This window comes from Nymphalis io, chromosome 30, assembly GCF_905147045.1.
Source record: "Nymphalis io chromosome 30, ilAglIoxx1.1, whole genome shotgun sequence".
NCBI classification, from domain to species: Eukaryota; Metazoa; Arthropoda; class Insecta; order Lepidoptera; family Nymphalidae; genus Nymphalis; species Nymphalis io.
In genome coordinates, this window is record NC_065917.1 from 6582274 (window position 1) to 6607079 (window position 24806).

The window sequence follows — 24806 nt, forward strand, 5'->3', positions numbered from 1 at the left end:
AAAAAACAAGTAACGTGACGCGAGTCGAACTCGCGTGGAGAGACGTACGCGAAGGTGTCTGTATATTTATTTGTTTCAAAAAGCATTCATTGATCACCATCGTCCACAGACATTGGCGTTGTAAAAAATATTTTAACCTTTCCAAACATTGCCTACGTGCAATGTAATATCCTGGTGACCATTTACCATCAGATAAAACATTTGCCGGTTTTTTCATTACAATAACGAAATCCTTCATTATATCGCAGAGACAAAAACATTCTAAAACAAAAAAAAAAAAAAAAAAAAACGACAAAGGAATTTCTAACAAAACTGGTTTATCTATAACAATAGGTCGTTTGTCTGGACGTCGCAGCGACATTAGCCCTTCAAAAGATTGTAGTCCCTCGAACTAGATAAATTGCTGTAAAACGCAAGGATGACCATACTGGTAACATTTTTAAGATTTAACAATATCATTTAATTATATACATATATTGAAGTCGAGATGGCCCAGTGGTAAGAACGCGTGAATCTTAACCGATGAACGTGGGTTCAAACCCGGGCAAGCACCTCTGAATTTACATGTGCTTAATTTCTGTTTATAATTCATCTCGTGCTTTTCGGTGAAGGAAAACATCGTGAGGAAACCTGCATGTGTCTAATTTCATCGAAATTCTACCACATGTGTATTCCACCAACCCGCACTGGAGCAGCGTGGTGGAATAAGCTCCAAACCTTCTCCTCAAAAAAGGGAAAGGAGGCCTTAGCCCAGCAGTGGGACATTTACAGGTTGTTACTGTATTTAATTATTAGGAAGCCAACGTTATGTACTATGAAATACATTTTCTTAATATAAAAGTGTGTTAAGTATATAACAATTACAGGCTAAAGTACAAATAAAAGTTATTGCTTATTATGTATTAGAATAAAAATAAAAAAGCAAAAAAGTACTTATATAACAGTGTGTGTGTTAACAAAATATAAAACAGATTGTTTACATTAACTTTAATGCACCATAAACCTTGACAAATATATATATAATTGAAGTGTCTGTTTGTCTAGATTTATCAACGAATTATGATAAAAAGGCCAATGTAAATAATCGGTTTATTATAGACAGTATTCCAAGGTACCGTTCACTTATTATTTCATAAAAATCAGTTGAACCTATCATTAATTAAACCAAATTAAAGTGTACATAGATTTTTTACGACATTGCATTGTTCTTTATGTCATATGTGTATGGCATATATATATTTTTAGAATAGGAAGGCGTATGAGTATATGGGCCACCTGATGGTAAGTGGTCACTAACGCCCTTTGACATTGACATTGTAAGAAATGTCAACCGTCGCTTACATCACCAATGCGCCACCAACCTTGGGAACTAAGATGTTATGTCCCTTGTGCCTGTAATTACAATGGCTCACGCAGCCTTCTAACCGGAACACAACAATACCAAGTAATGCTGTTTTGCGGTAGACTATCTGATGAGTGGGTGGTGGTACCTACCCAGACGAGCTTGCACGAAGCCCTACCACCAGTATATATGTATATCCTGTATCTAATCAACCTCTAAGCGACACATTTATCAAAACATCAGAAATCTTAATTCAATATCAGCGGCCCGCCCCGACTTTGTCCGGGTTGAACAATTTATCTATCTCAGTAAATATTTCAAAGGTTCAATTATTGCAATTAAAATAAAATCGTAGGCATCTCTAATTTGTTTTGAAAATATAATACATTCGATGTTACTCGCTGATAGAGTTACTTCTTGTAGGTGAGAGAAATTTTAAAATCGGTTTAATAGTTTTTTTTTTTAGTTCATCCATTACAAACAAACATACAAAAAATCAAATCTCATCTCTTTATTATATTAATTCAATATAGAAGCGTTACGCTTATTATTTATCATAAATCTACCACCGGTTCCGAAATAAACACCTCAGACCTGAGAACAAGCGGCGAAAAAAACTCACACTACGAGATTTTTTTATATCATAATTTACAATTATAAATATTATACAATAATAGAATAATATATTTTTTATTTGAAATGGCCTAATGGTGATTTCCATTCCATCTAAAAAGTCATTGGTTTTCTAGTATCATATATATAACATTATAACTGGTGGTAGAGCTTTGTGCAAGCTCGTCTGGGTAAGTACCACCAACTCATCAGATATTCTACCGCAAAACAGCAGTACTTATTTCCGGTTTGAAGGGTGAGTGAGCCAGTGTAATTACAGGCACAAGGGATATAAAATCTTAGTTCCCAAGGTTGGTGGCGCATTGGCTATGTAAGCTATGGTTGACATTTCTTACAATGCCAATGTCTAAGGGCGTTTGGTGACCACTTACCATCAGGTGGCCCATATGCTCGTCCGTCTTCCTATTTTATAAAAAAAAAAAGAAACTAAATGAAGGCTCTTAAAGGACTCGTTAAGTGTCGAGTCATTTATAAAAAAAAAAAAACGTAATCCTTTAAAATAATTCGATATGGTCACTCTACTGGATGCGACCGAGTGCCCAGAAAAGTTTTTTTTTTTTTGTGTACAAAGTAATAAAACCCTTAACATATACACAATATCTTTCGAATATTTATTTTTACAATATGACGACCTTGAAAATGTTTTTTTTTTTTAAATGTATTTCGGTATTTTTATGGGACTCACGTAGGCAAGTTACCTGATGTTTAGTCGACTTGTAACGTTTATATAAATAAAATAAAATGGTATTGTTTGTCTGTGATTTCAAAAGGACTTCATTTTCAAGTTAACATTGCTATTTGCGAGTTAACAAAACAAAAGCAATTTTTATCTTTTTTTTTAGACTTCAATTGTATAATAATATCCTGGGACATTGTTCACACACGGCCATCTGAATCCAAACTAAGCAGAGCTCGTACTATGGAAACCAGACAACTGATATACTACATATACTATTTTTCTTTTGTAAATACATACTTATATAGATAATTACACCCAGACTCAGGACGAACAGACATGTTCATGCACACAAATGTCTGTCCTGGGTGGGAATCGAACCCACAACTTTCGGCGTGAAAAGCAAGTATCTACATTACAATGTAAGAAATTAATGGGTTTTGTTAATTACATAATACACCAGCCACCTGTCCCGGTATCACAATGGTAGAATAAGGGTCTAGATGAAAAGGTCTATATTGACAAACCTACTTTTTTTTTGGGCCTGAAACCTTCTCGGTAATACAGAGAATAGTTTAACAAAGTTTCAACAAAATCGGACAAGCGGTTTCGAAACGCATAGAGGACAAACAGACCACAAAATATTCATTTTTATTTATTAGTAAGACTAGTTTCAGAACGCGGTTTCGCCCTCGAACGAGGGATGGGGTGTTAGGTACCACGTGTCCTTTTCTATACCCCTGATAATGTGTATGCAAAATTTCATGATGATCGGTTCAGTAGTTAAGACGTGGGAGCGTAACAAACAAACAAATACACTTTCGCATTAATTATATTAGTAAGAATTTAATAAATGACGGTATAATTACTAAATGAGTATTCATTATAATAATTAATAAATCCGGTTTCACTAACGATGTGATTAAAATTCTATAATTATCCCCGTACTCTATAATAGGTAATTATATAAGATATATATATATATATATATATATATCTTATATAATTACCTATTTATATATTACTGGTGGTAGGGCTTTGTGCAAGCTCGTCTGGGTAGGTACCACCCACTCATCAGATATCCTACCGCAAAACAGCAGTACTTGGTATTGTTGTGTTCCGGTTTGAAGGGTGAGTGGAGACAGTCTAATTACATGCACAAGGGACATAAAATCTTAGTTCCCAAGGTTGGCGGCGCATTGGTGATGTAAGCGATGATTGACATTTCTTACAATGCCAATGTCTAAGGGCGTTTGGTGATCACTTACCATCATGTTCCCCATATGCTCGTCCGCCTTCCTATTCTATAAAAAATATATATAAATAATAATAATAAATATATATATTGCCATAATCCTCAATTCTTATTACAATTGACCTCAAGTAAACATTATTTCCCAAAATGACCTGAAAAATTGCCTGCCCCGAGGTCCCGCATCGATTAGGGGCCCCTAGGGAATCCACTTATACTGTCTAATGGACAATTCGGTCGAGTCTCACTTAATTAACAATTAATTAAGGTCGAATACCTAACTATTAGACACGCAGTCTCTTATTATTTTAAAAAGCTGTCATCCGATTAGGCCGATCATCATTATTGATTATAAAACAAACTATCACTGTCAGGTCTGTCTGTTCGTCTTCGATAACATCGAAAACTATGGAACGGATTTTCATGCCGTTTTCACCAATGGATGAAGTGATTCAAGAGGTAAGGTTCATGTGTATAATTCATTAATGTTTCGTGTAAACCGTCTAAATTATGACGATTGTTGGAAATATCGGTAAAAATCATGGCGATAAAGAGCTTTACTGAAACCGATAGAGTTGTATGTATTACGATATAGACATTTTATGTGGATCCTTATTCTACCTGCGCGAAACCGGGTCGGGTAGCTTGTAAATAATTTAACATTATAAACGCTGTGTTACTAATTTATATTTTTCAAATAAAATAATCCGATAGCATGTCAGCCAGTTAAATTGATATCAATTCTATACAGAGAACCTGCACGCAAACGAAAACACCGCCTACACATTCCCGAATCAATCTGATGAAGATGCGCGAGCGCATACAACACGAACAAAAACAAACAAAATCTGTAATATTTATTCAATAAATTAAAACAAAAAAAAAACAAAGCAATTTCGTAATCAACATAATTACACCGAATAGTTAAAGCGAAAACTAGTTCCGTTTCTTTTAATACAACATCCAGTTTCCTTTTCGTTTAAGTTTTATGCGCACGCGTAGAAAATACAATAAATATTTACCGAGTTCATCCACCGCCGATGCGTTCATTGGCTCAATCATTTTGGCACGCTTCACTCTTTACCATATATTATTATTGTTGTTCACGTAAATCAACTGCGTAGTAACTTTATAGACACTGGTATATAACAACACGATAATTCAATAAGACGCTACCGCTGACGCGTCCGCACGCGTCGGCCGCCCGAACGAGACTGGCTCTATTTTCGAATTTCGAACGTAAACAAAGCGATTGCGTAGGCGCCGATATTCTTGATATCTTAACGCGCAGATGCTATTTACTTTGTTGAGGTGCATTTGAATGTGTGAAATAAATATTGCATATGTGTGATTATAATCAATTTTATTACAATCTGTGCACAAGGAAATTGGCCTGATACATTTTGATCTGTCCTCTTGTTTTTATCAGCATTTAATGATGTTTATAATCCAATCTAATATAATAAATGCGTGAGTGAGTTCGTTTCTTTGTAACGCTTTCAAGTATTAACTACTCGACCGTTCGTCTTTTTTTTTATTGAATAGGTTGGCGGACGGGCATGTGGGTCACCTGATGGTGAGTGGTCACCAACGCCCAAACATTCGCAATGTAAGAAATGTTAACCATCGGTTACAACTGCCTGACATTATAAGAAAAAGCCTTTTGTCGGCGTACGCTATTGTTATTGTCCCAGCTGATGTAAGATTTGAAGGATTTTCGTCACAAATTTAATGCAACGCGTGAAAATCTGGTTTTTCAACTAAAATCGAATGTAAAGCTACATTGGAAAACATTTTTGGAATGCAGATCCTTTCGAGAACCTCTTCAATAAGCTCGTTGAATTAATATTCATGTGTATTTACAATGAAATTTACATATCCTGTATCAGAGACAACGAAAACAAGCTCCGTCTTATATATAATATATAATATGAGTCATTTATATATTTATAATCGTTTTAGATAGCGTATACGAACGAGATTGTAAAATATAGTTATAGTTTGCTCGTGCCTGTAGTTGCACTGGCTCACACAGCCTTCAAACCGCAACACGACGATACTAATTAATACTGTTTTGCGGTAGAATATCATATGAGTGGGTGGTACCTACCAGGACGAGCTTGCACAAAGCTCTACCACCAAGAAAATTTACAAATATGTATCACTTGCTTTATCCGCGGCTTCGCTCGCGTCATAGGTTCTGACGGGCCGGTTGGCGTGGTTTTATTTTATTTTTTTTATATTCGCCGGGATGGCTCTACTTCACCTGATGGTAAGTGGTAGTAGAGTCCAAACGCGACGACGGCCAGTACAGTCGGGAAGAATGTTCTGTACTAGCCGTCCCCGCCTTGCCGGCCCGCAAGATGCCTCTTCACGCCTCGTTTAAAGGAACCCGGGTTGTAAGAGGAGGGGAACACGTGAGCTGGTAAGGAATTCCATTTTTTGGTAGTGCGACAAATAAAAGAGTTGCCAAATTTCTTTGTGCGCGATGCAATTGATGTCACAGTTAGGCGGTGACATCGAGAAGCAGCTCGCGTGGACTTAAGAAGGAAGGGGGAAGCAGGAATTAGAGAGAATAATTCCTCAGAGCACTCGCCGTGATACAGTCGATAGAAAGCGCTCAGTGCTGCTATCTCGCGACGCAATTGTAAAGGTTCAAGGGTGTTTGTGACCTTTACGTCGCCAATAATGCGTACTGCACGTCGCTGCAACCGGTCCAAGGCCTCCAGTAGGTACTTAGGTTGGTAGATGCTTGCCTTTCACGCCGAAGGTTGTGTGTTCGATTCCCAACCAGGATAGACATTTGTGTGCATGAACATGTCCTGAGTCTGGGTGTAATTATCTATATAATTATGTATTTACAAAAGAAAAGTAGTATATGTAGTATATCAGTTGTCTGGTTTCCATAGTACAAGCTCTGCTTAATTTGCGATCAGATGGCCGTGTGTGAATAATAAGTCAGAACTTCTAAATACCAATTTCCACAGCTCTTTTTCATACAAACTTTCCCCCCTTTATCAATACCTTAAGGGTTAAATTATCAAAAATTCTACCTTAGAGCTAACCTAATGTGTAAAAGGGACCCCCCTATTTGTCATGATACCAACGCTTGATCTAGGAGAATATTTTATCTTATCATCTATTAGGTAACCAATTTAAAGAGCCATTGCAACATATCCGGCAATAGCTAGTTGAATATACACGTCAATTAATTCACCCTAATATCTTTGGAGTTATTCTCAAAACGAAACGATGCTAAATTTTCCGAATCATGATTTTAAACTTGGCAACACTTCGCATGAAATCACGTTTTCCGGAAACGACTTCATACTTATTTCGGGCAATGCATTATAAAAATAAATACCTACCAAATTGAAGTATCTGCAATTTAAATCATACACTAAAATGTTATTATTGGAAATTACACACGTATTCGTATTCATTTCGTTCTCGGTGATGGAGAACGTCGTGAGGCATCCTGCATGTTTCGGCAGAAAAACTGCCACCTGTGTATCCACAAACTCCAAGCCTTGTCTTTAAAACGAGAGGAGGTCTTAGCTTAAAATTAACAAGCCGTTACTTCGTAATAGCCGAGATGGCCCGAGTGATAAGGCGAGCACCACTGAATTTTCATGTGCCTAATTTGTGATTATAATTCATCTCGTGCTTTAAGGCGAAGGAGAACATCGTGAAGACACCTGCAAGTGTCTAATTTCACTGAAATTCTGCCAAATGTGTATTCCACCAACCCGCAATGGAGTAGTGTGGTGGAATAAGCTCCAAACCTTCTCCTCAAAAAGGGAGAGGAGGTCTCTAGCCCATTAGTGGGACATTCACAAGCTATTACGGTACTTCGCATTAAATATCTATAATATTTATTGTAAAAAAGTGAAAGCTAGATATAACCCATCACTGGGCTGATTGATACCTCGTCTCAATTCAAGGATAAGATTAGAAACTATAACATCACGCCCTTTGTCAATCATCCATCAAAGTGCAAGCATGTCTTTAAAATATATGACGAGTGGCGCAAATCCCTGCACCGAGTATATTGAAAAATGTGCGCAAACAAATTACACTCTACACAAAAACAAATGACTCCATAAAATACTGCTCTTGAAAACGTTAGCGTGCGCCACGACCTCTGTTATCAGTTGTTTTCGTTTACAATGTGACATACAGACTCTATCGCGGGGAAAATAGACTGATTAAAATGACAGATCGAACATTCTACGATTAAAAAACTATGACCCGACTTTCAATCGACTTTTATCCACAGTCGATATTTCTTTTACTCGGTGGTAGGGTAAAAAGCCTAGATGGCCCAGTGGTTAGGTTAGACTTTTACCCACGGTCGATATTTCGTTTACTCGGTGGTAGGGTGCAAAAAGCCGAGATGGCTTAGTGGTTAGAACGCGTGAATCTTAACCGATGATCCTGGGTTCAAACCCGGGCGAGCACCACTGAATTTTCATGTGCTTAATTTGTGTTTATAATTCATCTCGTGCTTTACGGTGAAGGAGAACATCGTGAGGAAACCTGCATGTGTCTAATTTCATTGAAATTCTGCCACATGTGTATTCCACCAACCCGCACTGGAGCAGCGCGGTGGAATAAGCTCCAAACCTTCTCCTCAAAAAGGGAGAGGAGGCCTTTAGCCCAGCAGCGGGACATTCACAGGCTGTTACAGTTACGGTGGTAGGGTTCTGTGCAAGATTATAAGACTATGCTTATAAACGTTGTTTAGCGTGTTAATAGTTGAACAATGCTCTGTCTTCTTCTTTCGAATGTCAAATCAATAATGATGGAAAGAAATAAATCAGCGTTAACTTAGAAATGTTTTTAAGTAAGGTAATTATATACAAATATATATATTTTTTAATAACTAAATTAATTTTAACTGTTTCGTATTTTCCGACGTATATAGATATAATCATAAAGAAAATTCCAGAAACATGACTCGAGAACAACAAACGAACAGCCAAAGAGAAACAAAAAAAAAACAACAAAAACGAAACCTTTAACGAACAAAAGAAATTTTCCTAAACAATCAGCGACCGTCAATGCATTCCACAAAACGCATTACCGATATAATAATTAAGGCGATACATGCGTTAGTCATCATTTAAATGTTACAAAACTAATCGCCGACGTAACTAATGACGTTTCTCGGACGTCTGGCGATGTCAAAACGAAATGTCAAAATCACAATGTAATTAATGTCAGAGTTACTTTGTTTATTAAGCTTTCAAGTCTTAAGTGTACTCATTCATGAAATGTCGTATTCACGTTGTCAATATTATAAATGCGAAAGTAACTCTGTCTATCTGTTACGTTTTAACGGATAAACCATTGAACCGATTCTGATGAAATTTAGTGTGAAGCGAGTTCGAATGCCAAGGAAGGATATAGGCTACTTATTAAATACCGTTCTGTCCTCCTAAAAAGCGGACGAAGCCATGTTCGAATACTATTATATGTCGTTATTACATAAATGATTAATTCTTTGACACTGTTTGTCTGATTATTATTGTATTTGAAGGATGAGTGAGCCAGTGTAACTACAGGCACAACGGACATAACATCATCGTTCCCACGGTCGGTCGTGCATTGGCGATGCAAGGAATGGTTAATATTTCTTACATTGCCAATGTCTATGGGCGGTGGTGACCAGTTAAGATCAGCTGGCCCATTTAACCGAACCCCTACAAATATAAAACAAAAACCAGCCTGCAAGATCTGATCTGAACGAACAACTCGTACTGATAATTAAAATGCAGTCACAGCGACACGTCACGAGATTTATAAAGCGTTACGGTCAAGTGTCTACGTGACGATGGAGACGCGACCAATGGAAACGTGAGTTTTGTCAGGTTCATAGCGCGATCATTTGTTTTGAAATTGACCGATAAAGTTATTGTATTTTCAATTAGTTTAATTCTCACTAGCAACACGGACTTTCCTCACACTCTAAAGACAAAAGCTTGAAATTGGACTTCCGATAATCTTTGTGACCTCAGTGTCGTATGGACTCGCAGTTATGTTACGTATCGAGTATTTGGCAGTGTTTACATTACCGTAGCTCGGAAACCAGGTAAAGCCTTTGACGCTGCGCCTGAACTCTTTCGAGTCGTGTCGAAAAACAAAATCAAAAAATCAAAACCTTTTTCCAATATAAAAGCTTTACTAACTTATTGATTGTCATAAATCTATCACCGTTTCGGAAATAAACACCTCGGACCTGAGAAAAACCGACGAAAGAATGTCGAATTTGACAACCCATCGTTTTAAGATGACACAAGAACTCCTTTGATGGCCATCTTCGTCACGCATCGGAGAGTACGGAATCGTATCGATATAAAGCATCCGTGATGGCTGATCTCGTGCAATGATCCACTGGAGGCTTTGCGGAGTTTTCCTAAGAGGATAATAAATAATAAGCAACCCTCAACCCTAGAACGTGGTGGCATGATCACAGTGCCTTCGCCGTAGTCCAGTAAAAAAGTCCAGCCTATCGTAATTACACTGACGCCATTTCCATAACGTTCCGTTCTGTGTCACGGACAAAGATTGCGAGCTCTAAGTCACGTATGCCCTTCAAGTGAGATACTGACAAAAACAGACGTACTTAGTCATTATATAAATAAACTAACACGCCGTCTTCACTTTTGCACTTGTTCAATTAAAAAACAATAAAAAAAACTTTCATCTAAATAACTTTAAACGAATTTCAATTCGACTTATTGTAATTTTACTTATCTCACGATATTTTTGGTCTATAAGAATGAATTTTTGGCTATTTATTGTTATCATAAGTTTGTCTTAATGATTATAAAATATAATTAATGTTATATTTTGGTCACTCAGTTGAGACTGCCTCGTTGGTCTGGTGGCTAGAAATAAGGCCGCTGACTCGGAGGTCCTGAAGGTTCAATTCCCAGGTCGGGCCAATAAAAAGTTTTTTGTCAGAAAATTCTCAGTAGCAGCCCGGGGTCTAGAAGTTGGAAGTGTATATACTCCCGTGCCTCGGAAAGCACGTAAAGCTGTTGGTCCTGCGTCTGAATTCTTTCCGGTCGTGTCGGATTGCCGTCCCATCGGATTATGAGAGCTAGGAAATAGAGAGTGCATCTGTGTTTGCGCACACACTCGTGCACTGTAATATGTTCTGCGCAGTTGGCTTATCTCAATTGAAATTGGCCGCCGTGGCCGAAATCGGTCTGGAGGACCTTATGATACAAAATTAATAATAAGCATGCTGTAATTACCTGTAATTAAAAGTGCAATTAATCTTGCTTAGCCTAACATTATGTGTTAATATTGTAACTTTTGTTGGTAGTTCGATATTAAAAAAAAATAACGTACTTCCTAATCTAATGTATGTAAGATAATCTTCGACGTACATAATAAAAAAAAAATCTTTTTTTTTCTAAATGCCTAATTCAAAAACAGCTAGTAAATCAATAACATAAAGCTTACAACCAAAGCTTGAACGCGTTTCGTATATAATATTATTATTATATTAAATTTAGACAACCGCTTCATATATAGTCTATTGACGTGACCAGCAAATTTTGCGTTTTTGTTTTCAATTACGCAAGAATTTTTTTATTTTTTTATTATAGAATAGGAAGGTGGACGAGCATATGGGCCACCTGATGGTAAGTGGTCACCAAACGCCCTTAGACATTGGCATTGTAAGAAATGTCAACCATCGCTTATAGCCAATGCGCCACCAACCTTGGGAACTAAGATGTCCCTTGTGCCTGTAATTACACTGGCTCACTCATCCTTCAAACCGGAACACAACAATACCGAGTACTGCTGTTTTGCGGTAGAATATCTGATGAGTGGGTGGTACCTACCCAGACTAGCTTGCACAAAGCCCTCCCACCAGAATCATATAAATCGGATAATATAGTACAAAGTTATGCGTTAACCAATTAAATCAGATAAGTACAAATAATTAAGTAAAAAATCAGTGGGTGACCAAACCAGATAGAACGTAACCTAAAACCTGATACTCCCTACCCCTCTCCTCCTAGAAAAAACTAGTTAGTAAATAATAAAACCCCTTTCGAGAAATCACTAATACTCCTATTGACCTTCGATTTTTGTTGAGCTTTTTTTTTGTCGAAGCTTGTGTAGTGTAAAGGTGTGTATAGTGTGAAAACGGCTTCATCATGCTATCAGGCTATCAGGCACGATGCTGTTCCATTCGGCTATTGTCGCCCGATGGCGATTTAGTATTTCATTTTGTGAAACAGAGATCTTCGAAAGATATAACCGGGTTACTGGGTTATATGGGAATTTAACCCAGTAAAACCCCCTTTTTTTCTCGCAGTGGAAACCTTCAGAAAGGTACCCGGGTCCTATGAGGGTGGAACCGGGTTATGTGGGATTCTTACCCACTAAAACCACTGCGATGGCCGTCCTCAGCACGGATCGGAGAGGCTGCGGGATCGTGTTGATATAACGCATCCGCGGCCTCTCCCGTGCTTTGCTCCCCTCGTGGCTCGGCGGAGCTCTCATCAGGGGGCGAATTTCGCCCCCCCCCCGCACTTCTCGCTAGTGCGTACGGCAGCGCGAGGCCATCACGGCTGCCGTCCTCCACAGGGCCGTCTGAAATAGGACACGTGAGGAACCCAGTAAAACCCCTACGATAACTAGACACCGATCGAATTTGTCGTGAAATCGTACAAATATAAACATCCGTTGCCCAAGCCGTAACGAGCTCCACTTAATGAGCTCTAACAGGGCTCAAACTGCTAAACTAGTAATACCCTTTGTTAAGAGTAAAACACGTTTATTACTGTTTGTCGATAGATGGCGTTGATTCATTTTTTGAAATTCCTGAATCGCGCTGTCAAAGTTTTTTCTTAATTCATTGAAGTAGTGTGAACAGATAATTTTAGTTATTATTTCGTTTACCTTCCCTCCGATTACTTTATAAGTAAGCACCCTTATATAGATAGTTCCCTTCCCCTTTCTTCTTCCCTTTCCCTTCTCTCCTCATGGCCCTCTAATACAGAACACGTAAGAACGTCCTTTTGACCTTTGTCTTCCTACTAACTCCGCATATTATAAACGCAATACAAAAATACAAACGATCGTTATCTAGTGTGAAATCTTAATATCGAGTGTTTTTTGAGTTAATTAAATAGAGACATATAGGCCAAACTTCCTTGTATAATAAATACTATATAATAATACATATGTATATAAAATCATATGCACCGTGCGATTTCATCCCTCGTTAACATAAGCTGCTCTATCGCGTGGGTCACAGCGTGATGTTATATACTTTTAAATAAATGGTCCATTTAATATAATTTTAGTAATTATATTAAATTATTTAATTATTATTATTTTTTCAATTTCGCCTAGGAGATCCTGAGATCAGCGCTTTGAAAGAATCAAACTCATTAACTTTATTTTTTTTAATTTTAATTTTTTATTATTATTATACAATTATTAATAAACTAATGAATTATACGCCTTAACCTTTCTCGTGAATCAATCCGTCCATTGGTGAAAACCGCATGAAAATCTGCTCAGTAGTTTTTGAATTTATCGCGGACAGACGAACGAACGCGGCAGAGGTACTTTGCATTATAGTATATTTGATATATAACAATACATAAAAAAAGCCGCGATGGTCTAGTGGTTAGAACGCGTGAATCTTAACCGATGACCGTGGGTTGAAACCCGGGCAAGCTTTTATGTGCTTAATTTGTGTTTATAATTCATCTCGTGCTTGACGATGAAGGAAATCATTGTGAGGCAACCTGCATGTGTCTAATTTCATTGAAATTGTGCCACATGTGTATTCTACCGACCCGCATTGGAGCAGCGTGGTGGAATAAGCTCCAAACTTTCTCATCAAAAGGGAGAGGAGGCCTTAGCCCAGCAGTGGGAACATTAACAGGCTGTTACTGAATACATAAAATTACTTACAATTCCTCATATAATTAAGATAAAATCTAAAACGGATATCTAATGTTGTTTTTCTTTAAAGATATATTACTATAAAAACTTAAGCAACAGTTTTGTGTATCAAATTCGCAAAAAACTTCACAGAATTGAAACGCAATATGTCAGCTAATGTTAGTTATATCGGGTTACGATAACAATTCACATAAAAACAAATATCAAATAGGTTTATATATATATATAGACACTTGGATATGACTTGTAATAAAATTACATCTGGCCATTAACTGTCATTATGGAAGAGGCCAACTGTCATGGTAGCGATTTTTAAAAAGAATGGAGGAACTAAGAAATTAATTACTTTCGTATAAAGATTATATCGGGGAATAAACAACATTATATTGACAAATGCGTCTTATTTTGGCCCAGCTTAATATATGAACAAAATACTTTATAATAATACCTTATAGCACATTCCAACGTAAATATAGTAAATAAATAATAAAAAAAAACAACTTTAACAGTTAATTGATATTGAAATAATTGATCGAGATCTTTTTTTTTTATAGAATAGGAAGGCGGACGGGCATATGGGCCTGATGGTAAGTGGTCACCAACGCCCTTAGACATTGGCATTGTAAGAAATGTCAACCATCGCTTACATAGCCAATGCGCCACCAACCGTGGGAACTAAGATTTCATGTCCCTTGTGACTGTAATTACACTGGCTCAAACACCCTTCAAACCGGAACACAACAATATCGAGTACTGGTGTTAAGCGGTAGTATATCTGATGAGTGGATAGTGTCTACACAGACGAGCTTGGACAAAGCCCTACCACTAGTGAAAATCTGTTATATTTATAATGGATTTAGAGAAAAAAAATGGCGTTTTGAAAATCGACATTTGCTATCGGAACTTTGAAAAAGATGAGATATAAAATAAATATAGCAGAGATTTCGTAGCAAACCGCATGGAATATGTATATAAAGTAAAAGTAACAGCCTGTAAATGTCCCACTGCTGGGCTAAGGCCTCCTCTCCCTATTTGAGGAGAAGGTTTGGAGCTTATTCCACCACGCTGCTCCAATGCGGGTTGGTGGAATACACATGTGGCAGAATTTCGATGAAATTAGACACATGCAGGTTTCCTCACGATGTTTTCCTTCACCGAAAAGCACGAGATGAATTATAAACAGAAATTAAGTACATGAAAATTCAGAGGTGGTTGCCCGGGTTTGAACCCACGTTCATCGGTTAAGATTCACGCGTTCTTACCACTGGGCCATCTCGACTTCAATATATGTATATACATTTAAGATATTTATTTATTTACTTTACCTGCTATTGTTTTGTATATTAAGGCATTTTAAGCTAATTTTGGGCACGGCCAAGTACCAGGAAACCAGCCATGTATAGGAGATGCTATAGTAGTTCCCAAAAAAAACCCCCGCTATCCCAGCACTCCGACACGACCGCAGAGAATTGAAGCACAGGACCAACGGTTTTATACGCTTTTTGAAACACGGAAGTGCAACTGTTCATTTCCTGTCTTCTCTATGGCATTGTTATTTCTCATTAAGTGTTAATAGGCCAGTTATATATATTCTTAATTAACGTACGTATATATAATAATAAAATTAACCCAGTAAAATTATAGGGCAAGGATAAATGGTTAATAACGAAACACTTCCTCGTATAAAATCGGTTAAATAATGTGTCTTCAAGACAATTTCAAGGCAATTATAATTATATTAGATTCCCCATCCTTGTTTAATTTCCAACATTATGAAAGAGATAGCATTATTTTTCTTCTAATATTAGTTCAATTTAGATATGTTGATGTGACGTCACAATAAAAATTTAAGCGGTGAAGTAGGACAAATAAAGTTTTCAATGTTATATAAAAAATACACGTATGTATCTTTTCATGATGAATACTATCCATTTTATTGCGACTGCACTAGATGACGCGTAAGCCGAGATGGCGTAGTGGTTAAAACGCGTGAATCTTAACCGACGACCGTGGGTTCAAACCCGGGCAAGCACCACTGAATTTTCATGCGCTCAATTTGTGTTTATAATTCATCTCCTGTTTGACGGTGAAAGAAAACATCGTGAGAAAATCTGCATTTAATTATGCCACATGTGTATTCCATCAACCCGCTTTGGAGCAGCGTGGTATAATAAGCTCCAAACCTTCTCCTCAAAAAGGAGAGGAGGCCTTAGCCCAGCAGTGGGGACATTAACAGGCTGTTACTGTAGATGGCGCTGCGACATCAATTTCGACGTAAACAGATTAAAAAAAATATCAAATTTTAATTGATTTTGACCACCAGCCTGGAGTCATTTAATAAAAATACAATCAATACAATCGACAATGATGTCGTTTGTATTGTTATTTTTAAACAGACCGACCGACAGACGCCAAAATATACATTAAAGTCGACCGATGCGTACTACGACTACTAGGAGAACACGTGTACCGATTACCAGGGTAATACTTGGCAGCACTCCCGAAACGATCGAACGTTATTTAAAATTAAACTTTATTACGATACAATAAAGTTGAATATGCAACTAACATTTTAGAAAAACAAATAACTCGCAATAAAATGTAAAAAAAATTTTTAATAAGAATTGCAATTATTTTTGTGTATTTAAGGCAAAGTGTAGAAATCAGTTTTTATAAAATATTTTTTGACTTTATAAAATGTTTTAAATTAAGGCGGTTGTTAGGTACACTATACTTATATGTAACCCTGGTAATGTCGCAGAAGGAGGCCGCGGAGCAGGAGCGGGATGAGGACGCCTCTGCAGACCTGCTCCGCCGAAGAAGAGCGGGGAGAAGACAGACGCGCTATGCGCACCTTCTCCCTCCGCCGCAATAGGCGTCGCCGGGATTAGGGGGGTTCTCAGTACCCTGGTAATACCCCCTAGAGAATGGAAGCCTGAATAGGCGGGCCGTTCGTTAGAGCGTCACGGCAGCATGCGCAAGCGATCCCGTGGCGCTCCTCGTTAAGAGGGTAAGGGTACCGCTCGTGAAAAAAAAATATGTACCCCTGGTAACGTTTATGCAAAATTCCATAATGGTCGATTGAGTAGTAAAGACGTAACAAGCAAATAGATTACTTTTTTTCTCGCTGGTAAAACGCATTCACACGTTATATGGGGGAACCACATGAAGACGGGGGGGGGAGGGTATTTGGGACTCGCCGGCGCCGGAATACCCACTAAAAACCAGCGGTACCCACTTCGTCTTTTCGAGGGGGCTTCACGGGATCGTTTGCGCATCCTACCGTGATGCACCGACGGTTGGCCTGCTTAAGTAGGCTTCCATTCTTAAGGGGGTTCCCGGGGTATGGAGTACCTCCCTGACCCCAGCGGCGCTTACGGTGGGGGAAAAAGGTGCGCATAGCGTCGGCGTCTCCTCACCGGTCTTCTTCGGCGGAGCGTGTCAACAGCGGTACTCGCCTCACGCTCTCGCTCCGCGACCTCCTTCTGCGACATGACACCCTCGCAAAAAGAGACCATCTCCATCCAACGCCTCTCGCTGCGAAACATGTCATTAATCACGCTCGACAGCGAGAGATCTAAACAAATAGACCACTACTATTGACGCATTTATATTATTAGTTACAATTATGACATCTATTGTTAACATACAAGTTTTTTTTTTTTTATAGAATAGGAAGGTGGACGAGCATATGGGCCACCTGATGGTAAGTGGTCACCAAACGCCCTTAGACATTGGCATTGGGAACTAAGATTTTATGTCCCTTGTGCCTGTAATTACACTGACTCACTCACCCTTCAAACCGGAACACAACAATATCAAGTATTGCTGTTTTGCGGTAGAATATCTGATGAGTGGGTGGTACCTACCCAGACGAGCTTGCACAAAGCCCTACCACCAGTAAACACAAGTGTATAACATATACAAATAAGTTTCAAGTAAAATAGGACAACGGTAAACCAACATATTATCATAACGGACGATTTACTTAGCTACTCAATATTGTTTTCGTAATTGTGCAACGATTCAGTAACACAAACGATAAATAATTATTTCTCGGTAATAAAACTTTGAACCCCCCCTCCCACCTGTTTTTAAGCACATTGCCTGCAAGGAGTTGCTGCCTTGTTGTAAGATTTAGTAGGGATAAATTTCATATGGAGAAGTGCAATGTTAAAATAATATCCTGGGACATTATTCACACCCGGCCATATGATCCCAAACTAAGCAGAGCTTGTGCTATGGAAACCAGACAACTGATATACATACTACTTTTCTTTTGTAAATACATATTTATATAGATAATTACACCCAGACTCAGGACAAACAGACATGTTCATGTACACACAAATCTCTGGGTGGGAATCGAAACCACAACCTTCGGCGTGAAGTATAACCACCACGTCAACCGATCCGTCAAAATTTATTTATATTTGTTTTATAAATAAATTATATTAAATAAAATAAAACACTCATAGTTTACGTTCATTCGATTAAACTAATTCCATCCACTTTAATTTTATTACCAAAGTTTCGATAACAACTTCGCCGACATTCAAGACGCCATTTTTTTTTTCGAATCCATAGTTTTACTACCATAGATAATTCAAAATCTCGGCCAATACTATCGCGTCAATTCAAGGTAGAAATTAATTGTTTGTCTTTATTCCTCTTGTGGTTTAAATAGGCTAAATAAGCCGTCTTTCAATTCTTCTGGTAAATCCACCAGTAAAACTCGTGCCTCTTCAGTAGCTGCCCCGGACTCTGGATTTTCCTAGTGTTTAAACTCCCATGCCTTAAAAACTATATTATTTTCAATAACCCCATCGTATTAAGCTAGGGCGAGAACAGAGAATGCACTTGTGTTCACCAACACACACGTGCAATGTAAAATGTCTTGCGCAGTTATATATTATCCGTTGAAAATCGTATTCGTGAATAATATCATAAAGGACGACATCATATTGTTGATATATAGTTTATAATGTAACGTTTGACAAATAAATACATATTCATTCAAATATTAACCAACAAATAGAAAATTAGCATTTCCTCTGACAATATATGTTCATAGCATCAATTGTCATATTTCTCATACATAAAGTCTCGCAATATATTTTACATCTTTTATCAAAACAATAAACACGTCTTCTCTCTGCCAAGGTCGGGTGACGAATGAAGATAAACACGCGTACAATGACCGTTCGAAGCGTACTGAATTTATTTTTAACCTATTTCAAGACAAGGAGGTTATATGTACGACGCATTTTTTTTTTTAATTCATAATCATCGATAATTTCAAATTCCCAGTTTAGTAATATTAGATGACGAGTCATTATTACTTGGAGTATTGCTAATAAACGCCTCTTTTATAGCAATAATCTCTTTTTTTTATATAGAATAGAAAGGCGGTCGAGCATATGGGCCACCTGATGGTAAGTGGTCACCAACGCCCATAGACATTGGCATTGTAAGAAATGATAACCATCGCTTACATAGCCAATGCGCCACCAACCTTGGGAACTAAGATGTTATGTCCCTTGTGACTGTAATTACACTGGCTCACTCACCCTTCAAACCGGAACACAATAATATCAACTACTGCTATTTTGCGGTAGAATATCTGATGAGTGGGTGGTAACCTACCCAGACGAGCTTGGACAAAGCTCTACCACCAGTGGCTTAATCACTGAAAAAATTTTGAAGCAAACTCGACCCCAATGTCGATGGGCGTTTGGTGAGCACTTACAATCAGGTGGCCCATATACTCGTCCGCCTCCCTGATCTATAAAAATAAAGCCTTGAAAGCGTAAGAGATATACTGAGTTACTTTCGCATATAATATTATATTGGTATAGTAAAGGTAACAATAGTCACAAAGACTTTAGGACGCGCCTTTGTGTTATCAAGGACAAGAGGAAAACAAGATTTCAGAGCGCTCTCGGGAGGAAATCGCTTCAAATATATCACTCAACTGTCGCTTCTTGATTTAATATCAACGTTGTATTTATATTGAAATAATCATGAGCCGAGATGAGCCAGAGATTCTCGTTTTACTGACTCATCTCGGCAAATATTCTTTTTATATTGAAATAATCATGTGACGTGATGAGCCAGAGATTGTCGTATTACTGGCTCATCTCGACCCCATTAATCTTAATAAATGATTTTTTTATGCACTTAATTTTATCAATAAGTTTATAATTATTCATCTTGTGCTTGGCTCGAATATACCGCGAGGTGTATCCGAGGTGTGTGATATGTGTATCCATCAATCCGAATTGGAACAGCGTGGTGGAACGAGATCCAAGTCTTCTTCTCAAGAGGTGATCTCAGAAGACATTAATTATAAATTAATTTGATTGCAACGTGTGTGTATGTAACGTTTGGGTGAAACGATTCTGATGCAAAAAGATTTGACTTCGAGACGGAACATTTTTATTTATTTTTTTCATTTTCCGAAACTTATGTTTCATGTAAAATAACTGAAGTAATAATACAAATAATACGATTTAATAAAAACAAGCTTTAATTATATAACTGTGTACACCAAGCCGTATATAATCAAAAACAGAATATTAAACATCATGTTTCGTGTTTAGAAAGAGACAAAAATGTCGACATCCCGCTCTGACAGGGTCAATATTCGAATATCAAAACATGCCAGTGATCACGTCGGTCTTATCTGCGTTTATCAAGTTACGCTGTAACTGCAAAACGAAACGACCCATTGACAGTGCACATCGCAATAAAAAGGTTTTTTTTTTTTTTCATTTCAACAATGCTTTCGGTGTTAATGAAACTGCCTAATAAAGTATAAGTCAACATTTAAATTACGACGCCCTTTATTTATTATCTATGTACGTGTATACTTCGTCCGTAACAGCCTGTGAATGTCCCACTGCTGGACTAAAGGCCTCCTCTCCTCTTTTTGAGGAGAAGGTTTGGAGCGTATTCCACCACGCTGCTCCAATGCGGCTTGGTAGAATTCACATGTGGCAGAATTTCAGTGAAATTAGAGACACATGCAGGTTTCCTCACGATGTTTTCCTTCACCGTAAAGCACGAGATGAATTAAAATATACTTCGTGATAGGGCTTAATTCAAACTCATCTGGGTAGGTACCACCGATTCATCAGATATTCGACCGCAAAACATCAGTACTCAGTATTCTGGTTTGAAGTGTTAGTGAGCCAGTTTAATTACAGACACAAGCCCACTCACAATCACGTGATATTAAGCCCGTCCGCCTACATATACTATAAAATATTATACGTAGCCCGAGTCATTACTTCTTAATAATACATGACGTACCTCAGTTTATATACATACACAGGCAAAATATATAAGAGTACAATATATGTACTGTTTAGATAAACAACGCGAGAGAACAACAGCTGATAACGGTTTGTTTTGATTTTCTAAAGATAAAAAATAAAAAAAATGAGTTATCTTTAAAAAAAAAAAACAATAATAACATAGAAAGTATCAGGAGAGCATGAACCGCAAACAGGTATATCGATCGAAGGTTACTACACGAAATAAACTTTGGAGCGTCTTGGGTCAAGCACCTAGACGTCTCGCCTTCGGGTTCAACAAACTCATAATGTACGGAATAAACTCCCCAAAGATCTGAGTGCCTGGTATTTTCAACCCGTACGCGATGAAAGCGACCTTGTTTTTTTGTTTTTTTTTTTTTTTTATTCACGCGTGCATATTTCATGCAAAGGGGATATCGCATGCTTACTTGCATGTACAGTCGACATTACATACTACATTGTTGTAGGTTTACTACTGTACTACTTCGCTTTTACGATAACAATCGATATTTGACGATAATAAAATTGTAAAAAGCAGTGGTTCTCAAATATTTAACAAACTTTCCCTTTTAATAATGCTTATTTTTTTTATCACAAATTTAACGCACCAATAAAACTGCATAATAATTATACAATAAAATATATATATTGCTTTTTGACCGTGAGTTCGATTCCTTCTCTTATAGTTTTATTATCTACGTACTTTATAATTACACGTAATATGAGTACTTATCTAAAGAATATCATTTTAAAATGAAATTCATTATCATCGTGATATGATATTATATTTACAAAACATCATTAAGAAAAACGACACATAATATTTTTAAAATTTTTTTTAAACTTCAAAAAACCACCGAAGTATTTACGAGTTTAGACGATGACACTTATCAAGTTAAGTATAATGTGTACAATTTATCATCAACCGGTTTTTATAAAAATCCTTTAAGGCCAAACAAGTGACTTTCATGGGCAAATGGTCCACTTTATTCGTAAGTGATCATTTATAGAAATAGCATTGGAAGAAGTTATGGTGTAAGTACCAACGGCAGAGTTCTTTTTTGATGATGATGATGACTAAATAGGGAGAACGGGTATTAGGCCACCTGATGTTAAATGTTCACTGTCACTCGTTTACATTGGTGCTGTAAGAAAAATTAACGATTCCTTACTCGGGAACTAAGATGTCATGTCCTTTGTGTCTGTAGTTACACTCGCCCTTCAAATTGGAACACGACAACACTAAGTATTGCTGTTTGGCGGTAGTATAGGTAATAAGGAGTGGTACTTACCCAGATAGGCTTGCACAACACCCTATCACCAAATAATACGGTTTAGACCAACGGCTTTACTTGCATTTCGGAGCGATGCAATTTGAAGTCTTACAAGGCAGTCACATTCAATTACACTGATCCATTCACTCTGTCGTAGACTAGTTTTCGACCACATTTACTTTCCAATGTTATTGCTTCTGTTAAATTTAAGTTTACTTTTATCTGTGATTCCGTATGCTTTCAGCTAGCAACTTATTCAGGATACAATCAATATGTTTCTATTAATTACAAATCACGTCACGTATTACTCGCTCGCAAGAAGCCATCAGGAATGCAATGGAGCCCGTAACCGCATTAACGAGTTAATTGCACGTTTAACATTATTCATTTATTTTTTATGTAATAGGCAAACTGGCATGAAGCTCATCTGATAGAAAATGACTACCATCGCCCATGGACACTTGCATCACACGGGATTAAGCTTGCTACTTATAAAATTCGGTGCAGCGGTTTAGCCGTAACAGACAGACACACAGAGTTACTTTTGCTTTTAAAATATCATTATAGTTTAGATTACAACACGAAAACTCTTAGGTTATTGGTCTATACTAATTTTGTAAAGAGATAAGATATTTTTTTTGTATGTTTGTTTGAAATGGATAAACTTAACAACTACTAAACCGATTTTAAAAATTCTTTCACCCCCAGAACTCGTCACTATCAGTGAGTAACATGTCCTAAAAATTGTAATAATGTAACATAAGGTTTTCATTTTACCTAAAAAAGTCATGATTGTTCCTTACCTTCAGTCAATAGTCTGCTAGTATATTATATGTCAATGAATATGCACACACAAACAGATGTTGATAAGTGTGTTCAACATGCTATGACTCGGGCTTAGGTAACTGAGTTAACCATTTTAATCCCGTTTACTGATATAAGATGCCTTTTGTTATCAAATTACATTTGATTATTCTAAAATAGACTTGAATAAGAACATCCAAGCTATTAATAGACGGGTCTTTGGTCTGCAATTTATTCATTGAGCCAATTTATTGTTTCGTCCATGTGGGGTCCTGTGTTGTTACTAAGAGTCATATTCAGGTCAAAGTAATCGTCGTTCGCGATACCAATATCAATATAAACCAAATCCTAGCACTTAGTTGAACTTGATCGAAAGCTCTTACACAAACGATGGGGCGTTCCATAAATGTGGACGTTTCCTTTTTGAGTACTTATAGAATACCACAGTAATACCAATAAGGCATTCAATATATATATACATACATATCGCCTAGTCTATGGTTAGATATATGGCCACAGATCGGGTCGAAAAAATATTGGGTTTGTTCTATCGATCGAAGATTCTCAGTAAGAGCCCGGAGACGGAAGTTGAAACTGTATTCCCGTGCCTCGGAAAGCACGTAAAGCCTTTGCTCCTGCGCCAAAACATATTCTGATCGTCTCGGATTTAACGTCCTATCGGATGTAATCGGTGATGTAATGTGATGTAATCGGTCAGGAGGGCATCATCATCATCATCATTCTTGTTGATTATTAAGCGAACAAAATATAAACGTAAGAAAAAACAATATCTAAAACAAGAGAAGGTTTATGATTAACAACACTAAAAACATTACTAGCTTTAGCGTGGCTTTAGGAACTTTGAAGACTGTTCGGTAAATCGGTTTCAAAAATAACAAATTATCTACATTACAAGGTATACACCTTCACTTCCAAATATTATCTAAAAATTTCGCAAAACACACCACATAAACAACAATTCTAATAAAAGCTCCTTATCGCGTCTCAATTCAAGGCTAAGCGTCTAATCAGTTCCTTAAAATTATCTTTACAGGCAATATTGTATTTAAATATTGATAATGTTTTCAAATAAATCGCAATTTCAATAGCGCGATATCAGTGTAATACTAGTATAGTAGGAGTATCATTCTCACGGGATTTCGGCCGAGAGTTGAGGGGGGAAGGGGTTTGTCCTTGCGAGTGTTATTTATTTTTATTTTATTTTTTTATAGAATAGGAAGGTGGGCGAGCATATGGGCCACCTGATGGTAAGTGGTCACCAAACGCCTTTAGACATTGGCATTGTAAGAAATGTCAACCATCGCTTATAGCCAATGCGCCACCAACCTTGGGAACTAAGATTTTATGTCCCTTGTGCCTGTAATTACAGTGGCTCACTCACCCTTCAAACCGGAACACAACAATATCAAGTATTGCTGTTTTGCGGTAGAATATCTGATGAGTTGGTGGTACCTACCCAGACGAGCTTGCACAAAGCCCTACCACCAGTAAAATTATAAGTAGCTTATCTCTTTCTTTGAAATTGAAGCTTGTTTGATAA

At 37.4% G+C, this 24806-nt stretch overlaps 1 protein-coding gene across 2 annotated transcripts in view; it reads right to left on the reverse strand.

The window, feature by feature from the left end:
* Positions 1 to 24806, reverse strand: part of LOC126780124 (BCL2/adenovirus E1B 19 kDa protein-interacting protein 3) — a 38892-nt gene that overhangs the window by 10405 nt on the left and 3681 nt on the right. The window contains exon 1 of one of the 2 annotated variants that reach the window (XM_050504391.1): positions 4926 to 5123. The exons of the other annotated variant lie outside the window; for it this stretch is intronic. Within the exon in view, the coding sequence (XP_050360348.1) occupies positions 4926 to 4965 (40 nt within the window). The 5' untranslated portion in view covers positions 4966 to 5123. Of the gene's footprint in view, positions 1 to 4925; positions 5124 to 24806 lie in introns of those variants that run through there. 2 annotated transcript variants of the gene reach the window in all.